The following is a 22,987-nucleotide window of genomic DNA, read 5'->3' on the forward strand; positions in this document are numbered from 1 at the left end:
ACGACGGGATCAGGAGTCGGGCCTTGTCTGTCAAGGCCTCTACGAACCAGAGAGCAAACCGAGAGGGGAGAGATCCTCGGCTCTCTTGGAGCTCACGAACGAAGGAGCCAGAAGGGGGCTCGGGGCGTCTGCGAACGGAGGAGACGGAGAGAACGGGAGAAGGGAAGAGGCGGAATCGATCCGCCTGGGCTTACGCGAGAGAGAGGAGGAAGGGGATGCTGTCGGCTCCTTGGCGTTTTCGCGAACCAGAGAGCACAAGAGGGAGAGGGAGTCGGGCGTGAGGTCGGGAGCGAATGCCTGGGAGAATCGAGGACATAGGAGATAATCCCGTTGTTTCTTCCTCTCGATCCCGATTCCAACACCAAATCGTGCTATGTCTCTCTATCCTCCATCGGTCGAAGACTATATCCTTCCTAAAGCGAGCGTATCATGCGCCTGAGCCTTGCAGCAACGACAGAGCTCGTACATGAGGAGATCATACATGAGGAGATCAGAGCCGTTGAAGCAATTGCTAGATCTAGTAAATTAATTTAAATTATACAGAAAGTCGGAGGGATCTTGCCAAAATCAAATTGAGCTGAATCAAGCCAAATTTAGCCAAGATTGAGTTAGACTCAAGTCCGAATTTGACTCAATTAGAATTCATCCGGGCTCGAGCCGACGCAACAAAATTAAGAGTACGAAAATGGGTTCAAAATAAATTAATTTAAGTCAAATTAAGTATGGTACGACGAAATCAAACTAATCAAGTCTAATTGAACACATTCGAGTCTGATCCGGCTCGAGTCGGGTTCGATTAAATCGATCGAAAGTGCTCAAGCATGCTCGAGCCAAAATCGAGGTCAACATTGTTGTGGTGGTGTTTTATCATCTTGAAAGGTTAGAATGCCTTTACTGTATATTTTAATAATTTTATAGATGATCACTGTTTATTATAAGAAATATTATAATATGAAATTTTGTAAAAACACTCAAACTCTGTTCAGTGCTGCCTTCTTATAAACCAGGCCGTGCTTTTGCCAGTCTCCCTCCTTCTCCTCCTGTGGGGGCTCCCTCTCCATGGGATCCCCTCTCCTCGATCACGATTTTCCCCCTCTTTCTCATTCCTCTGTGACCGCTCCTTTCGTCTCTTCTGTTCGCAGTTGGATGAATATCGTCACCCCGGATTGTTTGTCCTCTAAAGACCTTACGGTTGAGCTTCGTGAAGAACCAGATGAGGTTTTGGTCTTTCAACAGGAAAAAACTAATCCCGCTGTTGAAGAGTGGAGTCTATCGCTGGTAGGTTTCTCTGTCTGTAAGAGGCCTTACTACGAGGCTCTCCTTGCTGCCCTTCGTAAATCATGGAAACTTCAAGGTATTATCTAGCTTTTTAATATGAGCGATGGATTTTTTCTTACAAATTTTCATCCTCTGTGGACTCTGATATGGCCTGGAATGGAGGAGTTTGGTTCCTGCTTGGCCGGCCTTCTATTTTGCAAAAATGGTATCCTAGATTCAAGCCCCAAGAGAGAATTTTTCTTCAGTTCCCATTTGGGTCAAGCTTATTGATCTTCCTCTTTGTATTTGGAACTCATAGGGTATTTCCAGGATAGCCAGTAAAATTGGTATCCCACTGGAGGTGGACGCCTTAACTGCCCAAAAAACCAGACTGACTTATGCCCGGGTTTGCATTTAAGTTAACAGTAAGACCAAATATCCGAATTTTATTCCTATATCTATTGAGGATGAAATTATGCAGTTGAAAATCCAATATGAGTGGAGACCTTCTCCTTGTGATACTTGTGGATCCATGTTCCATACTTCTGTAGCTTATCCCACCAATCCTTCCACTAATACTACGGAAGTCCCTAAGAAAGCAACCAATATTAGGGGAAGGAGCTCCTCCCGAGCCCCCAACTCTAATCGTAACACGGAGCGGGCTGCCCTCCCTCCTCCCAGGCCTGCTAATCTGTCGGTTAGTTCTATCCAGCAACCCCCCAAATCCCTCTTATTAGACCAACCATCTTCATCCTCCCCTTTAAAATCTAAACAACCCCCTCCTGAAACAGAACGATCAGTTATTCCTGATACTGATCAATCTTCAGCTTCCAAACTCCCACCCAAGATAACTGATCCAATTCCTAACCAAAATTCTCCTTATGAGGAGACCATCCTCACCACGATCACTCCTTTCAACCCACAATCTCAGCCCTCTGTCATTGTCTCTCCTAATAAATTTGATGCTCTTTTGGGATTCCAATCGGATGCTTGTTCAGACAACTGTGATAATGTGGAAGCCAGTCTTCGCTGCAAAAATAAAGAAACAGAAATGGGTAACTTTCAGCCCCCCAAAGGAAAAGATGTTCACTTGCATCAGCCCCCTCCCTCCTCTTCAAAAAGCACCCTAGGAAAAAACAAAAAGCCTCAACCAACCACCTCCAAATCTCAATGACCCTCCCATCCATTGCTTCGTGGAACATAAGGGGTTTTAACAACCCTAGCAAAGTTACTGCTTGCAAACAACTTATTAAAGTTCATAAGCTGGATTTGATTTGTATCTTGGAGAACAAGATTCATTTAAAGTCCCTTGAGGATCCCTGGTTCACTACGGCTCACAATGTCTTTGACTACGAAGAGTCCTGTAATAACTTTCAATTTTCTTATTCTGGCAGAATCTGGATTAAGTGGGCTGGGAATAGAATTAAGTTCGCTCCTTCTTTCTATTCTTCCCAAATGATTTGTGGATCTGTCTCCTTTGGACAGTCTATGTCCTTTTTTTCTCTGTGCCATCTATGGTTCTAATTCTGCGGATGAGAGATCTATTCTTTGGAAGCAAATTTACTCCAATGCTCCTACCTCGGGTATGCCTTGGATTATTTTGGGAGACTTCAATTATTGTAGATATCAAAATGAGAAAGGTGGGGGCTCCCCTCTTCATCAGAGCCGTATGGGTGACTTTAATTCGTTCATTTTTGAAAATCATCTCATTGACCTTTCTTCTACTGGTCTTTTCTTTACTTGGTTTAACCAACAGACAGAGAACTCTATTCATATTAAGCTGGACAGGGTGCTTGTTAATGAGTATTGGATTGCCAATTACCCTCTTTCTCATTATTTGGTTGATTTCCCTAGGTGTTCTGACCATAGCCCTGTTATACTTAAAGATGGTTGATCTCAATGCACCATTAGGAGCTTTCAGTTTAAGAATTTTTGGACTACCAAAGACGATTATTGGGGCACTGTGCTGGATATCTTTATGGAGCCTACTGTTGGAAATCCGATTCTTGATTTCTCTAATATTCTTAGGAAGCTTAAAGGTGCTATTAAATCCAAGGACTGGGCTTTATAAATGTCATTCAATCCTCCCTTCAAAACCTTCAAGCTAAGCACCTATCCCTCCTCTCTTTGCTAGATTCCGATCCTACCAATGTTTCTCTTAACAATTCACTGAAAGCTATTAATAGTGATATTGCTGAGCTTAATTTTTCTTGGACTTCTTGGGTTTCTCAGAGGGCTAAAGCCAAATGGCATAAGGAGGGTGAGGATGATCTCAAGTTTTTGTATTCGAAAATCAGGATGAGGAAGAATTTTAACACTGCGGCCATTAATTCTTCCCTTGGTGGTAATACTGAGAATTATGATAATGCTAAGCATAAGGTCATTGTTCACTTTTAGGAGCTTTACAACCCTCATCATCTTCCTTCTCCAGACATCTCCTTTTTTTCGACTAGAAAAACTGTTCCTTCTTTTATGCAGTCCATCCTTATTTCCCCATCACTAGTATCGAAATTAGAGCTGCTGTTTTTTCTGGTGCATCCTCCTCCTTTCCCGGCCCGGATGGTTTTAACTTTCATTTCTATAAGACCGGCTGGCACATTATTGGCCCGACCCTTTGCAAAGCTGTCCAGTCTTTCTTTGCTAAAGGGTATCTTCCTAAGGGGGTAAAATCTACTGCTATTTTTCTCATCCCAAAGTCTTCTCATGTCTGTTCTCTTTCGGATTTCAGGCCCATATCACTTTGTAATAACCTTTACAAAATTATTTCCAAAACTTTGGCTGTCAGACTCAAAGGCATTATGCCCCACATTATTAATCAGGCCCAGGCTAGTTTTATCTCCAATCGAGTTTCTACGGATAATGCTATTTTAGCCTATGAAATTTTGGGGTTTTTCAAAAAATGCACTAAATATCCTTATATGTGTGCTAAGTTGGATATCAAGAAGGCCTTTGACTCTCTTTCGAGAGAGTTTCTGTTGCAAAGATTGCCTCAAAAGGGTATTCCTCCTTTATTTGTTCAGTGGGTTAAAGCTTGTATCTCTAATGTGCATTTTTCTATTTGCATGGATGGTGGCTTGGAGGGTTTCATCCCTTCCACTATTGGGCTTAGGCAAGGGTGCCCTCTTATTCCTTACTTGTTCTGCTTTGCCATGGATGCATTATCTTGTCTTTTTGATGATATGGAGGAGGGCTCTCTTTTTCAGCCGGTTAACATCAAAGCTTTCTGTATATCCCACTTGCTTTATGCTGATGATGTCCTTGTCTTTGGCAAGGCTACTTTGGAGAACTGTCATGATTTGAATGATATTCTGCACAAATTTGCCACCTCTTCTGACCTGAAAGTGAATCCTATCAAGAGTTCTATTATCATGCATGGGAATTCTCCTCACTCCAATGCTATATGTGACTCCCTCCACATCCACAATCTCTGCACTTCCTTCACCTACCTTGGCATTCCAATTTCCACCAAGAGAATTCTCATCTCTCAATTCTCCCCTCTTCTCGATATTATCACTAACAAGCTTTCCGGTTGGAAAGCAAAGTCTCTCTCTTTTGCAGGTAGGCTCCAGTTTTTGCGGTTTACTATTTGGAATACTATTGCTTATGGGATTCGTGGGGCAATTATACCTAAGTTCTATACCAAACATATTGCCAAAATTTCAGCTAAAATTCTATTTTTTGGGGATATTAAGGCTAAAAAAATCCACTTAGTCTCTTGGGCCAACACTTGCAAACCCAAATCTAAAGGTGGTCTTGGGTTACCTTCCCTTAATGTCATTCGTTATGCTTATGACTGTTCTTTGATCCTTAGAATCTACAACTGGTCTTCCCCTCTATCTAAATGGTTTTTGATGCATTACTGCTCCCCCTGGAGACCTCCCACTTCGAATTCTTTGGCTATGTGGAGAGGTATCTAGAGCTAAGGCCAAAATGTTTTTCAAAGTCATTGAAAATTCTCCTATTAGTTTAAAGTGGGATCATTGGTGTAATGGCATTTGTATTCAAGATCTTCCTAACCACCAAACTTTCACTGATTTTTTTCCGGATAACACTTCTATGGCTGAAGTTTATAGTTCTGTTGGTTGGAATTTGCCGCCTTCTTGTCCTGAGAGCTTACACAATTTAATTTGCTCTACTCCTATAGCTTCAGAACAGCATGGTAAATGCTTAGTTTGGGGCTCTGCTACTTCTTACAATTTTAGTAATTTCATACTTGATTATCACAATGCTGATATAGAAGTATTTTGGAGTAGCTTTGTGTGGCACAAACATTTTGCTCTCAGATTTTTGATATATGCTTGGCTCTGCTTTGTTGGTGGCCTCAAAACCAATGATGCTCTTCGAAAAAGGAATGTTGAAGTGGATCCTCAATGTATTTTCTGTCACTATGGTTTTGAAAGTATTTCACATTTGTTTTTCGAGTGTGATTATACATTTAGAATCATAACTGCTCTGATTCCTACACTTAATGTTTTCCTCTTAAGGCCAAATATTAGTCAAGTTGTTGAATTCCTCTCGATGGGGGTTGATTATGGATCGGGTAGTTTACCTTTTATTCTACTGAAGCTTTGGGTTGCTGTCTATTCTATATGGAGAGAAAGAAACGATAGAAAATTCGCTAATTACTTCAATAGTAGCTTCACTATTCATGCCTTGATTAAAAAGAAGGTAGCTATGAAACTTTTCAATGGAAAAAAGGAATGGAATTCAAAAACCTCATGTAGGTTTTTTATCTGTGGGTTTTTTCTCTGTGCTCGGCACTGCTTGCTTGCCTTATTCCTTATTGCTGCAATTTTTCTACCAGTATCTAGCTCTTTTTTTCGAGGATGGTTACGTCTTGGATGGGGGCGATGATGTCCAAATTGCATCCTCTCCCCCTGGACGACAATTCTTGCAACAAATACTCTTTGATGGCAATTTTCGTAATCGGGGGATCGAATGCCTTACTCTGGATGCAATTCTATTTTCCTGAGCCTGTTCTCGATCCCTCCAACTCTTGTCATCCTGTCACTCATTTCGGTTTCTTTTTTGGAGCTTGGCTTTGTCATTGCAGGTTTTGCTGGTGATAGGCTTTCTCTTGGAATTTTGGTTTTTAGCTCTTTTTTCTCTTGACATGTGTAATTTTGTCACCGGGTGTGGTGATCATCTTCTTCTGCTGGGGTTTTTTTCGTCCCAGCATCTGTTTCTTTTTCTTCCACAGTTTCGTTCTTTGCTTTTCTTTTACACATGTAACTAGTTGCTTACTTTAATGGAATTGGGATTTGCCCTACTTTTCCCATATTTAGGTACACAGGTCGTGGTTCGATCGGTAGAAAAATAGATCGTTCATGTGAGCATGCTTTAGACTACTATGCGGCGGCAGCCTTTGTTGGCGGTGGCCTTGTTCCATCATCATTGTCATCGACGACAGTGTTAAGGCCCTGGTCGTACTTAATCATGTGGCCTTCAGCATCTCCTTGGCTTCGTCGATCTGATCAGCACCGATACCCAACCTACGCAAATGCGTCTTTATGACTAGGTCGAACATCATCACCGCAACATGGATGGGATGGAGCACGAACTTCTCCTCAAAGATGGGCTAGATGATATCTATGATGGTGATGATCGGATCCAAATCTTTGTTTTGACTTGGAGTTAATCGCTCAAGTCCATAAGGTCGATATGGACTAGATTGAGATTCTGCTATAGACAATGGTGCTAGAATGGGACCTTGTGCAGCATTGCGCACTTGAACACTTCCATTGCCATATATCATGATGGAACATGTCGAGGAACATGATGAACTCATTCAAAAGATCTTGTTGGATGGCACCTAGCTTGATGCTGCGTAGGCACCATAGTAGTGAGTTCCAGCATGTGACATTCTCCTGATTGAGTGTTTTAGCCAGCTTGCTTTGCATGTTCGAGCACTTGAGGTACTCGTCGAGTTTCTTGCACGAACCAATCATCTCGAATAGGTTGTCCATATATGGATCGTACTGGTATCGATAGAACAATTTGCTTTGGACGCCATGCGTCGTGGTGGTCATCTTGTTGACCATGGTCGTCAACATGGTCGCGAGGTTGTTGTGATAACTCAAATATTTGAAAGACATGAAAATTCTGAAGTATAGTGCTTTAGAGTTGATTTGGCGATATATATATATATATATATATATATCCTTGCCTCACCCACCAACTCCCTCACTTAGTTGCTTGGCCAAGAAGAAATTAAAAGAGTGGAAAAAGAGAGAGGGTAGATAAATGTCTTTGGATCATATTTGTCAGTCATTTTTTATACATATTTTGTTATATTCATTGTAAGTGACTAAGCTCTTGCTTCTGTTTTCAATTATTTTGATTTCTAAGGATTTTATTTCTCCTAAATCTGTCAAAAATATATGATATTCTAATTTCATAAGATTTCATCATGCAAGTTTGGATATATTATAGATTTGATCATTCTGAATGATTTGATGTGATTTTATTGTATTTTAAATAAAGTACTGAATAATATCTGATACATGATATATGACTCCATCTGATACCCTACTGATCCACTTAATTTATTGATTAGGAGTCATAAGGAGTTGGAGATTGATTGAGAGTTATAATGAGTCGATGCAACTGATTCACGTGATTCAAGGGGAGTTATAAGGAGTACATTTATTAGGAGTTATAAGAGTTGACTGATTGAGAGTCATAAGTGCAAGAGCAAGGTACTCTTAAGATATACTCATTGAATATCAGAATATTGATGACGACACTGCTATGAATACTGTACTTATATTATGACCGATGAACTATAGAAAAATAAATTGATATTAATAATTAGTATAGACATTGATGCGTATATTTTTTAATATGATTTATAGCATATTATTCTCTTTTATCTTGTATTGAGATCGTTGAGCTATGTGCTCGTTATTTGATTTTACATGTTTTTAGGAAAGGGTAAGGATCCAATGATTTGGGGCTTCGGACAAGACCAAAATGTAATAATGCTTATTTTTTTCGCCGTTCATTAGAAAGCTCTAGTTAAATAGTTAAAATGAAAGACAAATGTAATTCTTTCAATATAGACCATAGAGTGTGACACTTGTAGTTTAGACAGGGCAACCAGAAGAACTCAGATGTATTAGACCTTTTTGATCGTGTTCGTCCACAGGAGATCGCTCTACAAAAGAATAAAATAAAATACATAACGAAAATTAAAAAATAAACATGTACTTAATTTTTGCCTTATAAATTTGTAAAAATATTTATTGCACATTTTTTTTAAAGTTGGTTTAGCTTTCTTTTCTAAATATTTTATAATTTTAAAATAGTTTGTTAAAAAAGAAAATTTAAATTTATATATGTAAAAAAGATTTCTTATGCATATTTTAACCTATTATTTTGCTTGCTTTATTACATCTTTGATATATTTTTTTTATTAATCTTATATATTAACAGAAGAAAATATTCCTATTCTAAACTCAGTATTCATATATCAGTCCAATTATAGAGTTCAGGCACTTAGTTGGTCACTTGGGCTACTTAGATTTTAAGCTTGATCTAAGATAGTCCAATGTCAATTTGATTTAAATTGTTATAATAATCTATTAGAATAATTTATATCAAACAAATAGTCTTCGTTTGGGGGCAGCTTTCTTGATGCTCCTTAAAATATTTTTTTAGTACAAAAATTTTAATTTTTATACTAAAAAATTGTTTTAAGAAGCAGTAAAAAGTCATCCCACATAAGGCCATAGTCGAATGTCTCAAAATGACCCATTAGGTTAAGGGGTTGAGGTAGATTGGGTTAGATTTGACTTTTGATCAAGCTTAAGGCGAAGATTAAAATTGACAAGTACATTGTCAATTAAATTTAAATTAAACATGATTGAATCAATGTAATGGAAGGCTAATGGATTGAACTCCTAAATGGATCAAAATAAATTAAATTTGGGCTTTGTTTGATCTTGAGTTGACTATGATCAAAACTAAGAAAACTAATAGATTGGAAGGGATCATTGAAATATTCAGGGTAAACCCTAATGATAGATGAGCTCAATTAAACTTATGATCAATCTATAGTTGTTCCTAATCAACTTATTCAAAGGTTTGGATCAAGGTTTTAGCTAAATTAGCTAGGAGATCAACCTAAGAATGTATCATGGATTGGGATTAAGCTATCACAAGGGAAAGACTACGGTTCATTTGTGATGATTTTTTTACTACTTAAAATAATTTTTTAGTACAAAAATTTTAATTTTTGTAATAAAATATCATTTTAAAAAGCAATAATAAAATCACCCCAAATGAAGCCTACATCTTATAATAGCCTAATCAATCATAGGAAGCATTGGGATTTGATGCTTTAATTTTTTTATTATGTGGCTCCCTTGTTTTAAGGTGTGAACAGTGCTGAAGATATTAATAAATAATTAGAATGAATATATATTGAAAAACATTATTACAAATAGATTAAAATGATTTGAATACATATAAAACAAAGTTAAAAAAATATTCATTAAATTAGCAGATCAAATTAATATTAAAAGATCAGACAATAGAAATTATAAAACTAAGATAAGATGAATAAGATTATAAAAATATACCTTACATCTAAGCCTATGCTCAGAAGAAATGAAATCAAAAGAGATTCATAAAGCACAAAGAGTTGAGATAAGGAATGCTGATGAAGAACAAAACACAATTGAGATAAGGCTGATGCTTAGAAAGAGAAGAATGTCTTGATTGTATCAGCCTGATGAGACTTAGAATTATTATTGATGAGTACTAGTAGACTAAGGCTTCATTTGAGACGGCTTTCTTACTGCTTCTTAAAATATTTTTTTAGTACAAAAAATAAAATTTGTCTACTAAAAAGCTGCTTCAAGAAGCAGTAAAAAAGCTGTCTCAAACGAAGCCTAAAAGACTCAAAAACCATCCAAGTGTTGTTGATCCAGGCAGGTGAACTATTTTTCTCAAAATAGTTCCAGATTCACAAACTTGAAAGGCTCAGTCATCATCAAAAAACAAAAGCTCATCCTTATTTTTCAATATACAGTGCAAATTTGCCATTGGCATCAGAAACTTGTCATAACCATTATCTAAGCTCAAGATTTCAGGTCCACAAGAGGTCATCACCTGCATAACTTAAACTAAATAACAGTAAATTAACAGGTAAAGAAAGTTTCTAAGAAATACTATTGAAAGTGTCTTGATCCTAATACATCCACCTCATCATACAAAGAACTCAGTCGCTACAAAAACACCAAGGGTCTATGAATTCTCATATCCTTCTTGATAATCAATTGCCCTTGCAAACGATTGCTGATATGAAGCTAAGCATTAAATGTGGGGTTGGAGTCATATTTCCTGGGTTTTGAGCTTCATACAAGCAAAGAACTGGCGTTTCATTTTCCTTGAGTTACTTCTCTTCCCATATATTAAGTCTTTCAATGGGATTCTTGATCTCCTTTCCAAAGGTTTGGCTGCTTTGTTTTCTCGTTTATTTTCTTGGAGTTTTAAGAATATACACTGGACCTTCTGCAGTTTCAGCTCCAATCCATCAATTTTTTCCGCACCTCTTTTTACTCCCTCTACAACTTTTCTTCTTCGTTTATTGCTGTCAGAGGACAGGGAGAATGTTTCTGTCATTTTAGTTAGTTTGTGGTTGAAATCAATCAACTTGACGAGGGCTTCTCCAGCCTCTTTCACCTGCATCTTGACTGGATTGAGATCCAAAGTTGATGGCTGGCATTTCATTTCTGAAGTAGCAATTTTATTTCTCAGCTCCATCAAAAACTTTTCTAGATCCAACAGCCTCTGAGCATCGGCAGAAATAAAAACATTGATCCTATCAATCCATTCTCGAAGTGACTCATTATAATTTGCAGGGAGCAGCACTATGTTGTCAACACTCAACTCTTTCTCCAAAACAAGTTCAGAAGAAGAGTTTTCACTCCTTTCAACTTCCATGTTTACAATCTGGTAATTATCTATATTATTCAATGTGGTAGATTTCCTTACTTTATGAGTATGATCATCTGTTTCAATAACAAAATCTACTTCATGTTGAGAACCACTTAGCACGTGATCAAGTTCTATATCCTTCATTATCTGCTCGTGCTTCACTCTAGAGAATATACCATCTTTCACCAGTTTAACATCTTTGTCAATGCCTTCACTTTTTATCAAATCCAAGATGATATCTTTCTTTTTTTGTGTTCCCACCAGTCCTGTGCTTCTATTTAACTTCCATGTTTTGACTTTTCTTGTTTCATCATCCACTTTGGTAGCAGAAACTTCTCCTGAATCTAGAAGTCCTTCAGTATTGACTACTGCTTTCTGAAGTACCTTAACCTTTGCACGCAATTTTTTTAGCGCCAAGATTCCAGCTGATGCTCTTGAATTTCTTGGGCTGTGATGCTTGCCTCGTACTTCACTGAAATTTTTAGGCTGCAGAGAAGCAAGTAAGTTGCCCTGATAAAAGATAAATGTTGTTAATTCAAGATATCTATGTCAGAAAAAAATGTTGTGCCAAATCCCTCTATATATTGCGCAATTGAAGCTTTAGACCCTAAATAAGTTCTACATTAGTCCATTGCTTAAACACTAGACTGCCTGAAGCGAGACTACACATTCCAAATACCTTCAGCATTGTTTATTTTTTTGTCACGAAACAAATGATATTTTGATTTCAGGAGAAAATTTTTTGGTAGAGAGCTTAAACATTTTTTTTGGATGAGAATTATTAGTATAAAGTACAGGAAATAAGGGGTTTAATTTTTTTGGTGTTTATTCGGTAGGGGCTGTCTTGTTGCAAGTATTAAGAATTTCAATGCATTCGAAGTGCAGTGTCAAGTAAATTCATCATATTTGACAAACTTTATGATGTTCGGTTTATTATAGAAAAAATAAAAAATAATAATAATTTTTGTGAATTGTTATAAAATAAACTCCACGTGAGCATCCTCATCTCTGCAACGCTTAACTTAATCTTATGAATGAGCATATATGTGAAAAAGTTGGAGTAGCCTTAGATGTTTTGGTCACGTAAAATGGCTGCTTTCTGTTAGACCGGTCCAAGGAGGACCGGTTCAGCCGGCCCAGCCCCTTGGGCCGGCTTTGATCGTGTACACCAGGAGGGCCGGCGGACACAAGAAGAAGGGAGAGGGGTGGGGTCCACTTGAAGTTTGAATTGTTTCTTGGAGCCAAAAGGAGGGGAAGCAAGGGTAATTAGGTCATTTTGTTTTAGATTTGAATTTTATGCATTAAGTAGGGGAGAAAAGGGGGGATTAGGGTTATGAGATATTTTGTGAAAGTTTTCTTGTTCTTCTTTGGTGGCTAGGGCTCTAGATTGAATTCTAGAGATTGGGAGAGTGCGATCCTCCTCTCGAATAGAGGATCCTTGTATCTTTGCTATTTTCCTTTCATCTTCTAGTAAAATACAAGTTCTTACTTCGTGTTTCTATCGTTTTTCTCGTGTTTTCCCACTGTTTTGGCTGATTTCCTGCTGTGGACAGCAGTTTGCTGTGAGATCTTTGGCTAAAGTGATTAGGAAATACTTGGAATCAAGTATTTCCTATCACTTTCCTATGACCCGATTAGGAAAGTAGATGTATTAGATTTGGCTTATGTTAAAAAAGGTAGAGATAGACCTAGAAAAAATTGATTAGAAAATATTAAAAATAACCTTTCTTTTTTAGATTTAAATGAGAATTTAGCTCTTAATAAGACACAATGGAGAAAAAGGATTCACGTAGCCGACCCCAAGGAGTGGGATAAAGGCTTGATGCTGATGATATTGTTGTTATAAAATAAACTCCATTTATTCTTATTATTATTTTGAATGAAGTTTTTTTTCTAGGGCATCAAGGGCTAGCTGGAACCAACACGTGGTGGTCAACAGCCAACGGAGGGCGGTGGCCAATGGTCGGGGGTGACCAGTAGTCGTTAAAGGTCGGCGGGGGCTAGCAAAGAGTTGATTGGGAAAGCAACGTGGCGTATCGAAAACCACCTGAATTTTTGTTAACTTGGAATACACCAAAAATAAACTAAATAGCGAATTTTAAATACATTATCAAATTACTTTGCGTTTCTTTTTCAACCAAACAAACAAATAAATTTTCAAAACACCCACATTCATTTTATAGTTCACACAAAATAAATAATTGTGGGTGATTTGAAATACCATGAATCGCCTACTTTTGATGAATTTAAAATTCGCTCAGATGGGATGAATTCTAAATGCCGGACAAACTCACAATATTTTAATGCATTTGAAATACGTTCAATCATGCAACTCATGCATTTTTAAAATGCATAAATTCCAATTACTGTGTATTTTTAAAATACATGCATTTAAGAGTTTCCAACCAAACATGCCCTAGATTCATCAAAAAACATGCATCACAATGAATAATAAATTACCTGTTTTCTCTTACTGTTCAGAATGTGAAGATTTGTTAATGAAAGGGTGCGTTCCTCCAGAGACGCAATCTCATTTTCCAAAGAAGCAATAAGAGGAGCATAAGCATTTAGTTCCGCCTTCAGCCTCTTATTTTCTTTTCCAAGCACATCAACTTTTTCTTTTAAATCTTCTTCTTGAACATTTCTGCAAGAAATTTCTTCAACTGGAAACTTCAATTGCACAGTATCAGTCGTCACAAGGCCCTTAAGTATCTGCATCAGCTCAAAGAACTTCTCCTTAAATATCAATTCCATGAATGATGAAACATGAAGGTCATGTAGGAACTTCGCAGCTTCTGCTTTGTTTGATCTGCATTCGTCAATTGATACCTGGAATTCAGATGCCAAGTTGGTTTCCCAAGCACTATGTGCTTTCACTCCATGTAGTTCATAAAATTCCTCTTCCAACATTTCATTGGATTTTCGTAAGCATAAAATCTCGTAATCTTTAGACAAATTTTCTTCTTCTAATGATGAAAACAAGTTCTTCTCTAATCCATTTCTAACTAACTTGGCCCTATTGATCACCTGCATACAAACATCAGGATCTAGTGGCAATTCTATGTTTTGGATGCCTTGAAACTTGCTTGAACCGGACAACTCCATGTATCTCTGTTCAAACAGTTTCCCACCCATTTCTGTTTCTATGTTGAGTTTTCTCAATGAATTTCTTGCTTGCTGGATTTTATTTTCAAAAAGCACTGTGTGGGTTCGACACTCCTTAAGATGCATATTTTTAGCTTCTAGATCTCTCATGCTTTTATTAATCACTCTGATATCCTCGCCTAGATCATTTGTGATCCTATAAAGATAGTTCACATCACTAATTAACCGCTTCATATTAGAAGATTTTTCAGTAATGCAACTACTGAAAATTAATGAGAGGAGCTCCTGAGCAATAGCTTCTTCAAGGATATCATCATTTTCAACTTCCAATGCATCATTTTGCTCCCTTATGTCAAACAGTTTCTTTAACAACGATTCATTTTCCTTGAGCAACTTTGAGATTTCACTCTGTGATATACCACAAGCTTCTTGTAAATCCAACAATCTGCCACACATTCCATCCAATCCTAGATTTAGCATTTCCTCCCGTTGTTTGCTAGCATTAATATCCTTCTGCAACTGCTTATTTATCTCTATTACTTCATGATTTTTTCTTTGGAGGTTAAAAATTTCTTGATTTTTCAAAACAGATTCTTGTTCAAGCACTTTATTTTGTGATCTAAGCTCCACTAATATCAGTGCAAGTTGCTCTAAAAGTGTGAAAGAAGATGGTTTCTCAAGTTGAAAATTATGGATTTCACCCTTGGTAACTGGAACAATAGCCTGTAGCTCTGCAATTTTATTTGAAATAATCTGCAAAATATTATCATAACAATCATTTGAAATCTCACACTCCTTGGCATCATATGACTCACAAACCTTCTTAGTGTCATATGTCTTCATCATCACATGAATCCCTTCCAAAAGTTTCACATTATGGTCTGACAGTGTAATTAGTTTCCTCTCATGAGTGGTCCACTCCTGTTTGAGTTCAAAAAAGAAATTTTCTGTATGCTTCAATTTCTCCATATACTTTCCACATTCTTTTGAGAGAAGCATATTCTTTTTAGTCAATTCAACAAAAAACTGCTTCATGATGATATTATCAATCTCAATCTTTACTATTTTATAATGCTCCTCCTCAAGCTCCTGTTTTGAAACTTGGATTTGTTTTTTCAGGATTTTAATTTGATTACTCGAAGTAATCAATTGTCTATTGAAGAAACTGATATAATTTTCATCCTCTAGTTTTCCTTTTCTGAATGAACAATGCAGTTCTTCCATGTCATGATCTGCTAGAACCTTCTCATCTATAATTTCATTTTTGCCTTCTAAGACCTCAAACTGATTCTCCAAGCTTTGAAGATGCAGAGCACCTCTTTCCACCTGATAGAATGGGGCAAATGCTCATTAAGAAATATCAGGGCAGAACACATAGGATGATACTTAGTCACTAATAATATCCAGGAACTGAAAATCGCTTTTCTTGGTAAAAATAGAACCTAAATGAAAAAAAAAAAGAAAGACAAATTAAAGCTTTATTTGGTGCAGCTTTTTGATTTTTTTTGTGATAGGAGAAATAGTCAATAAAAAATAGTATGCATTTGGATGATAGCATTTTCACAACTTACCAAATTTTGCCTTCAGAAAATTATTTTTGAATATTTTAAATTATAGTTGAAAAAAAATCTTTTAAAAGTAAAAACAGGATAGCATAACTGCCCCAAACGAAGTCTAAGCATCTATATCTAAGTTCATGCTTTACAAGCGTTATCCCAACTATTTCTTGGCATTAGGCAAGCTGATCGTATTTGCAGAGAAATAGAAAAGGTGAAGAAAAAAGAAGAAATGAAAAATAATTAGGAACCATGTACCTGAGAGAAACGATTGCTGTTTTCAGCAATAAGATATGGCTTCTGATAGTACAGAGACTGGCAAGATTCATCCAAGGCTTTAACCATACCTCTTAAAACATCAAATTCAACAGTAAGATCAGAAATGGAGTTCTCAATAACTGCCTTTTTTTCTGAAAACTTCTCCATATTCTGATTAACAGCTTCCATATGAGAGCTCGGCACAGGCTTTGAAGAAATATGGCTAATAACGTTGTGATGAAGAGAATCACAGTATTCTTTAAGTCCCATGATTTTATCAATCAAGCTTTTAAATTCAGCATTTGCACCTGACAAATAGCCATCTAAAAAAGCATTATTTTCTGACATCAGCTTGATAAGCTTTAACTGCTGGAAATGATGAGCTTTCTCATCCTCATGCTTTTTGCATGTATCTTTTAGTTCTTTGTTTCCATCGTGCAGTTCCTTCACCACTGCATGCAGAGAGATCACATTAAAGTTGACTTCCTCTATTTGCTCTATTAATTCACAGTGCCTCTCCTCTAAAACATTTCTCCTGTTCTTAAGAGAGAACAAATCTTGTTCAAGAACTTTCTTCTCCTCTAAATGGATCTGCAGTTCATCATCCAGTCTATACTTTGATTCACTCAATGATATTATCTCATTTTGCAGATTTACTATCTTTGAAGAAAATGAAAGAATTTTTTCATTCAAATCATTGTTTTCATCATGAAGACGCCTCATTTCTTCTTCCATGGCAGCTTCCCTCAATTCCATTCTTTTCAATTTCTCCATTAAACCATAATGCCCTTCCTCTAAATCATTTCGCTTGTTCTTGTAAGAAGAAATCTGTTTCTGAAGAAACATCTTTTCTTCACCATTGAACCTCAGTTCATCTTGAATTTTGTGGTTTGATGCCCTCAATGAAATTATCTCATCTTGCAGACATATTATTTTTGCAACAGATAAATCTTTTTTTTCATTCAAACTATGGTTTTCATCACGAAGTCGCTTTATTTCTTCTTCCAAGCCAGCCTTGCTGAGTTCCATGTTTCTCAACTTTTCAGTTCCACGTTGAATTTCCAAAGCCAAATGTCTTACATTTTCTTGAGACTGAGAATGCAGCTCAACCAATGCCTGATGAGTCCTTTCAGCACACAAACGTTGTTTCCATTCATCTTCTACATGTTTCTTGAGTTTATTCAACTCTTGTTCCCTGATTGCAATCTCTTCTTCTTGCCTCTCTGCTCTCTGTTCTAGTTTATTTAGCTGGGTCCGCAAAGATTTTTCCTTTATTTCAGCTTGCATGTTGTGCTGTCGTTCAAATTCTATGGAGTGCTTGACTATAGACAACTCTTCTTCCCTCATGATAATCTCCTCCTCTTGCCTAGTCATTTTCTGCATAAACTTATCAAGCTCATGCTGCAAGGATTTGTTCTCCTCTTGCAGACTAAGACATTGATGCTCAACCATGTTAAGTTTGGAGGCACCTATCAACTTCTCATCATTGATCTTCTTAAAGTGCTCCTTGGTGTGAGAAATTTCCGCTTCCAGTTCAGATATCCTTCCTTGGGAAACATTGTACTGAAGAAGAGCACTTTCCATCTCAAATTTCAACTTTGAAATGGCATTTGAGAATTTAATTGACTCAGCTTCAGCTCTATCCGCACGTTTTGACTGTGAATCGACTTGATTATGGAGATTTTGGTTCTCCTTATGCAAATCTGAAGCTTCTTCCTGTTGCTTGGATACAAACAGGTTAAGCTTATCCAGCTCCAATTGTAGAGAAGTATTTTCTTTCTCTAGGCCAAGGCAATGGTGCTTAGCCATTCTAAGTTCAGAAACTTTGATGCTTATCTCATCATTGATATGCTGAAATTCTTCTTGGCTTTTAGAAATTTCAGACTCAAGGTTTGATATCCTTTCCTGGGATATCTGGTACTGAAGAAATGCTGCCTCCAACTCAGATTTCAGTTTGGAGAGAGAATCATTTAAAATTTGCAACTCAGCTTCAGCTTTGTCTGCACGCTGAGACTCCACAGTTATCTGGTTCCGGAGATTTTTGTTCTCTTTTGACAACTCTGATACTTCTACTTCCAGTTTTTTGTGTTCAAAATCTTTCCCCTCATCTTCTTTCAAATTCAAGCTTTTCTTTAGAAAGCTCTCAATAAACTTTTTTTTAGCATCTTCATCAGCAAAGAGCGAATTCAAATACTTCAACCCTTCCTCGCTAATGAATGGAGCAATTTCGTCAAGAGCTTCTCCATCCCACTGGATGGCATCAAATTTTCTAGGAATACAAGAATCAAAAGCATCATCATCACCAGTATCAAGCAATCCAGAGGGAGGTTCATCTGGTAACAGAAATCGAGTTTGATTGGGAAAAACCACAGCAATTGTCCTATGAGCCTGACGAAGTGCCCCGGTCACATGATCATATCTTTCTGCTAATGCACGATATGCTCGATAAAATTCTTCCACTAATTTCATAAGATCAGGCCGTTTCTTGTAATACATTTCTGCTCTTCTTGCAAAGGAATCTGCATCTTCTTCTATAAGTTTTATCATGGCTTTGATTTTGTTGTCCATATCTGCTCAGGCCAAGTTTAGTTTAGTAATTATAGATTAGATCATACACAAAGATAATATCAACAACAACGATGATGAAGATGATAATGATTTTATAGAAAGAGTAAAAGTTTTTTGAAGGCAAAAAGATGCTACAGATGCATCTAGCTGTTAGTGAAATTTTGAGAAAACAGTGATTCATGAAGAATTCTAAGTTCACCACCTTGGCAACAATGATGCACAGACACGGACACGACGACACAGATACGACACGGCACGGATACGGGACACGACAATTATTAAAAATATAGGACACGGACATGGGTTGGACACGGTATTATAGTTTTTATATTTTTAAAATAATATATATAAATTAAATAAGTATAATTGTAAAAATAATTTAGAAATAATAAGTCTTTTAACTAAAATTTGTGCTTAAAATAATTAATATTAGGATGTCGAGAGTCGGACGTCAATGCTGTTTATCAGTCATCGAGAGAGAATATGAAAATACCTTCACTACTAAAGAGAAATGAAAATGAGAATATTCGATGAATAGGATATTAAGTGTGGGCAATTGATTTTGTATTGTGAATAGAAAATAAGAAATTTATTTTTTATATTTTAAATAAGTAAAAATTTTAAATACAAGAAAATATATTTTAAAAAGATTCATAAAATATTTAAAATACGCGTGTCGGACACGTGTGTTCAACTTGTATTTAATATTTTTTTAATTGGACATATTTTCGGCATGTCCGACACGTGTCGAAGTGTCGGACGTGTGTCGTGTCGGATACGTGTCGGACACTGCACGCCTCTTTCAGGAGAAGTGTCGATGCATCATAGTTGAAGCATGGCTTTAGCACTAATTCTAGAGAAACCCGTGGAAATGAATTTAAAGATCCTCCAACATCAGCCTAATAAATAAGCTAAGACAAGAGGAATTTTGATGAAACTTCTAAGTAAGACTTCAAGAAAATGACCAAAAGGGTTCCTTGACTCATTATGAAAGATCAAAATGGTCCTCAATTATTTAAATGATCATTTTGGTCCCTCAAATCCTTAAAAAAGAATCGAAATAGTCCTATGGAGGGACTATTTTGGTTCATCTTTAAGAAGTTGAAGGACCAAAATAATTCTTTAATATAATTGGGAACTATTTTAATCATTCATAAAGAGTGAATGGACTATTTTGATCATTTCCTTAAAAAACTTCATAATCTATGCCTAATCACGAGCAACAATAAAGTTTACTACATTTGATAAAAAATTCAACATCAATGAATTCTATTTATTTCAGTAACTATTTTGTTTCATGAAAGTTTATTAGAAATTAAATTCAAAAGGATGAAGAAAATATATAATTTGAAGTAGTTGTGTGTAAAATTTGCTGATACAAATACTAATAAACATAAAGAGACATTGTTCCCTCTAAAATATATAGCTTCAATATAATTTCAGTAATCCAATTCAATAAAAAAATGTAAAGCAGCTTTCTGGATTGCAAGAATTAGGCTTCGTTTGGGGCGGCTTTTTTGTTTCTTCTTAAAGCAGCTTTCTAGTTCAATAATTAAAATTTTTGTACTAGAAAGCTACTTTAAGAAGCAACAGAAAGCCGTCCCAAATGAAGCCTTAATTTTGGACAAAGCTCTGGTTGAAATTTTGAAGGCCAGAAATGAAAATGAACAAAGAAACCACAGACATAATTTTATGCACTAAGTAGGCTTGCAGAACATATTAATAACAGCAAGTGATCTGCAAATTACATGAATAGTTGACATCTTTCTATGGCTGTCCAAAACGATAATCAATACCTTAATTTTGAACATATCTCATATAGAAGTATTGTACAAAATACATACATATAACGATAATCAATGAGGAAAAAGATAGTACCACTTAGGTTATCCTGAAGCCATTTTGAATTCTTTGGACTGATATGGCTGTCCCACCACCATGAATATGAGCGCTTAGGTTCGGCACCGGATGCAGCCTCCATGTAGCCGAGCAACCACAGCCGGTAGAATGTACTTTGAGAGGTAACAGATTCGAACAAGAACAAGCTACTGTCAGGCTCACAATGCTAATATCTATGAGCTGACTGGAGATACGTGAAGCTCTCTTCTTCTAACTGGTCTATTTTTACATAGCCCAATGATCAGCACAAACTATAAAAGAAATTGTGAATAAAATGACGTACCAGATAATGAGATAAATAACATGTCAGAATTTCTACCTGAGATTTCCGTAGACCTATATACAATGTAAGACGAGGTATTATACAATGCATGTGCGCAACGGGATACACCTGAACAAAAGCAAACAAAACCAATATGAGCAAAGTAGTAGGCATAAGAACATCAAAGTATGCAAAAAGGCATAATCAAGAGTCAATTGGAATAAAAAAATCTTTAAAAGAATGATTATTAGGTAATTTGCCCCTCATTTTATTTCTTTGCACTAGCCGACCCTTTTCACACCCGTGGTAAATCACGAGCAGCATTTTGTTTGTTCGCTGATTCGCTCTATGAAAATTTAGATTGAATTTTGTATTGTATATATTTTTATTTTTTTATAAGTTTCCCCCAAACAACCCCCTTAGAAGTAAGGTTGGTTCCGACCCTATTTGGCATAGCTTTACTGCACATTGTCGCATGTGATGTGTGTGTTGAAGACATAGCAAATGTAATGATGGCATGGGTGAGTGGCTCTCTGGTTCAAGCCAAACAACTTGTCAAGAATAAAAAAGAGCTGCTTCCTAATGCAAGCTCAGTCCCTAAGGCATGGATGGCTTGAGAAACAGCTGGGATCCAGCCTCAGTATTGTGCCAAATAGGCTCTTAACGAACCAAAAGCTTAAAACAGCTAGGGATAACATGGATAAGACAATTCTCACTAAAGCATTGTCAGGCATTAACAATCTTCCATTATGCTCAGAAGGTGCAAAGAGAGCACAGTATCTTTATCCCTAACAACCTAGTTTGGTTGAAAAGATTTAGGAATCTCATATTGCTACAAGCAAATAATCTAAATTTTCAATAAATTAAAGGAATTTCACTTTGAAATAACTATTCTGCACTTAAGGGTAACATCCAAGCAGAACAAGAACAATTTTCCTTCAAATCCATTTCAACAGAACCCTTTGAAACCAGTTTTCAGTGTTTAAGAAAATAAAAAAAGAGTAAGGAATTATCAGAGAAATTATTGAGCAGCACAGCTAGCAACTTCACTCACAGGTCCAATGCTGTGAGGAACTAGTCAAATACATAAATTCCAAAAGTAAGCAACCTAACCAGACCCATGGCATTCCAATGAAACTAATAAATTAAAGAAAATAATTACATTAATTAAATAAACTACATATGAATTAAACAAAGAAGGCCACAGCATAAATGCTAAGCAACTGCCTCCATCAAACAAGCTACAAAGATCGACTGCAAGCAGTGAGTATCACACTAGTTCAACCAACAAAATCAGATCTCCACTAAGACCTTGCCGACACCCAAAAGAAAAAAAAAAAAAAGTGATTTTGCAAATTGTTTCTTAACAGAAAAACGATCAAACAGATTTTATGCTTAAAGTATAAGAACATGTGGAAGAAACCACAAACCCAAAACTATATGGGGGGAATTTGCATCACCGCTCATTCCCTCAGCCCATCAAGGCCGCAAGCCGGTAGTTATTTGCGTCTCTTTCTCTATCAATCTCCTCTCTTCCCTGAGAATGAGAATGATAGGAGATTCTTCTTTTCTATTTTTTTGTTTTTTTTTGTCAGTAAGTGCTGGTTGCAGTAGGCAATAGGAGCAATGATAAGAGGAAAAAATATATAAAAATATCCAGAAAGAGGAGGAAGGAGGCAAAGAAGGACAAAACAATCAATGCAGTGGAAATCCAGCAAAGGAGCCCACACAGTTCCGAGCCCGTGGCAGAAGAAATCAAAAGAGGCGTCGATGGCGATTTCATACCTTCCCATTGTTGTTGTGTGCCGCAGCCCTGCGGTGCTTTTAGCTTCCATTCACAATACAATAGAATCAAAAAGGCAAGGTTTTGGGCGTTCTCAAAGGCCGCATTCGAGCGAATTACAGTAGATTTTTTAGGACTTGGTAGAAACTTCAAACTTTTAATTGATTGAGTGGAAGAACCTCTGGAAGAACAATGCAATGGGTGATTTTTTTGTTGCTATTAACATATATTTTTTAATTAAAAAATACTTTTGAGTTTAGGGCATATTTATTTAAATTGTTTTGAAAAATAAAAAGATAAGTACTGATGATCTATTTTTCTCGTTTGGTATAAAAAATTATAAAAAAGTCAAATAAG

General features: G+C 36.6%; 1 protein-coding gene across 5 annotated transcripts; it reads right to left on the reverse strand.

Annotated features, from left to right (window-relative positions):
* Window positions 1-10,304: 10,304 nt before the first annotated feature.
* Window positions 10,305-22,769, reverse strand: LOC110092427 (protein NETWORKED 1B). 5 transcript variants are annotated; one of them, XM_020816985.2, is made up of 6 exons: window positions 22,633-22,769; window positions 20,905-20,976; window positions 20,565-20,804; window positions 16,119-18,688; window positions 13,660-15,630; window positions 10,305-11,709 (listed from the first exon to the last, which is right to left on the reverse strand). In XM_020816985.2, the coding sequence occupies exons 3-6, from the start codon at window positions 20,665-20,667 to the stop codon at window positions 10,594-10,596; spliced, it is 5,760 nt and encodes a 1,919-aa protein (XP_020672644.1). In that variant the 5' UTR covers window positions 20,668-20,804; window positions 20,905-20,976; window positions 22,633-22,769; the 3' UTR covers window positions 10,305-10,593. The 5 variants fall into 5 exon arrangements, with proteins under 5 accessions (XP_020672644.1, XP_020672653.1, XP_020672660.1 ...); XM_020816994.2 differs by having other exon boundaries at window positions 20,565-20,836; XM_020817001.2 differs by lacking the exon at window positions 22,633-22,769 and adding an exon at window positions 22,278-22,604 and having other exon boundaries at window positions 10,305-11,685.
* Window positions 22,770-22,987: the final 218 nt, after the last annotated feature.

The sequence above is a fragment of the Dendrobium catenatum genome, unplaced genomic scaffold (assembly GCF_001605985.2).
Source record: "Dendrobium catenatum unplaced genomic scaffold, ASM160598v2 fragScaff_scaffold_716, whole genome shotgun sequence".
Taxonomy (NCBI): domain Eukaryota; kingdom Viridiplantae; phylum Streptophyta; class Magnoliopsida; order Asparagales; family Orchidaceae; genus Dendrobium; species Dendrobium catenatum.

Bases quoted from the DNA above. Each gene is read 5' to 3' on its own strand.
- LOC110092427 (XM_020816985.2), bottom strand. From the start codon at position 20,667: ATGGAGGCTGCATCCGGTGCCGAACCTAAGCGCTCATATTCATGGTGG. The intron at 15,631-16,118 runs GTACATGGTTCC...CCATTCTATCAG, and splicing joins ACAGCAATCGTTTCTCTCAG to GTGGAAAGAGGTGCTCTGCA. The intron at 11,710-13,659 runs GTAATTTATTAT...ATCTTTTATCAG, and splicing joins TGAACAGTAAGAGAAAACAG to GGCAACTTACTTGCTTCTCT.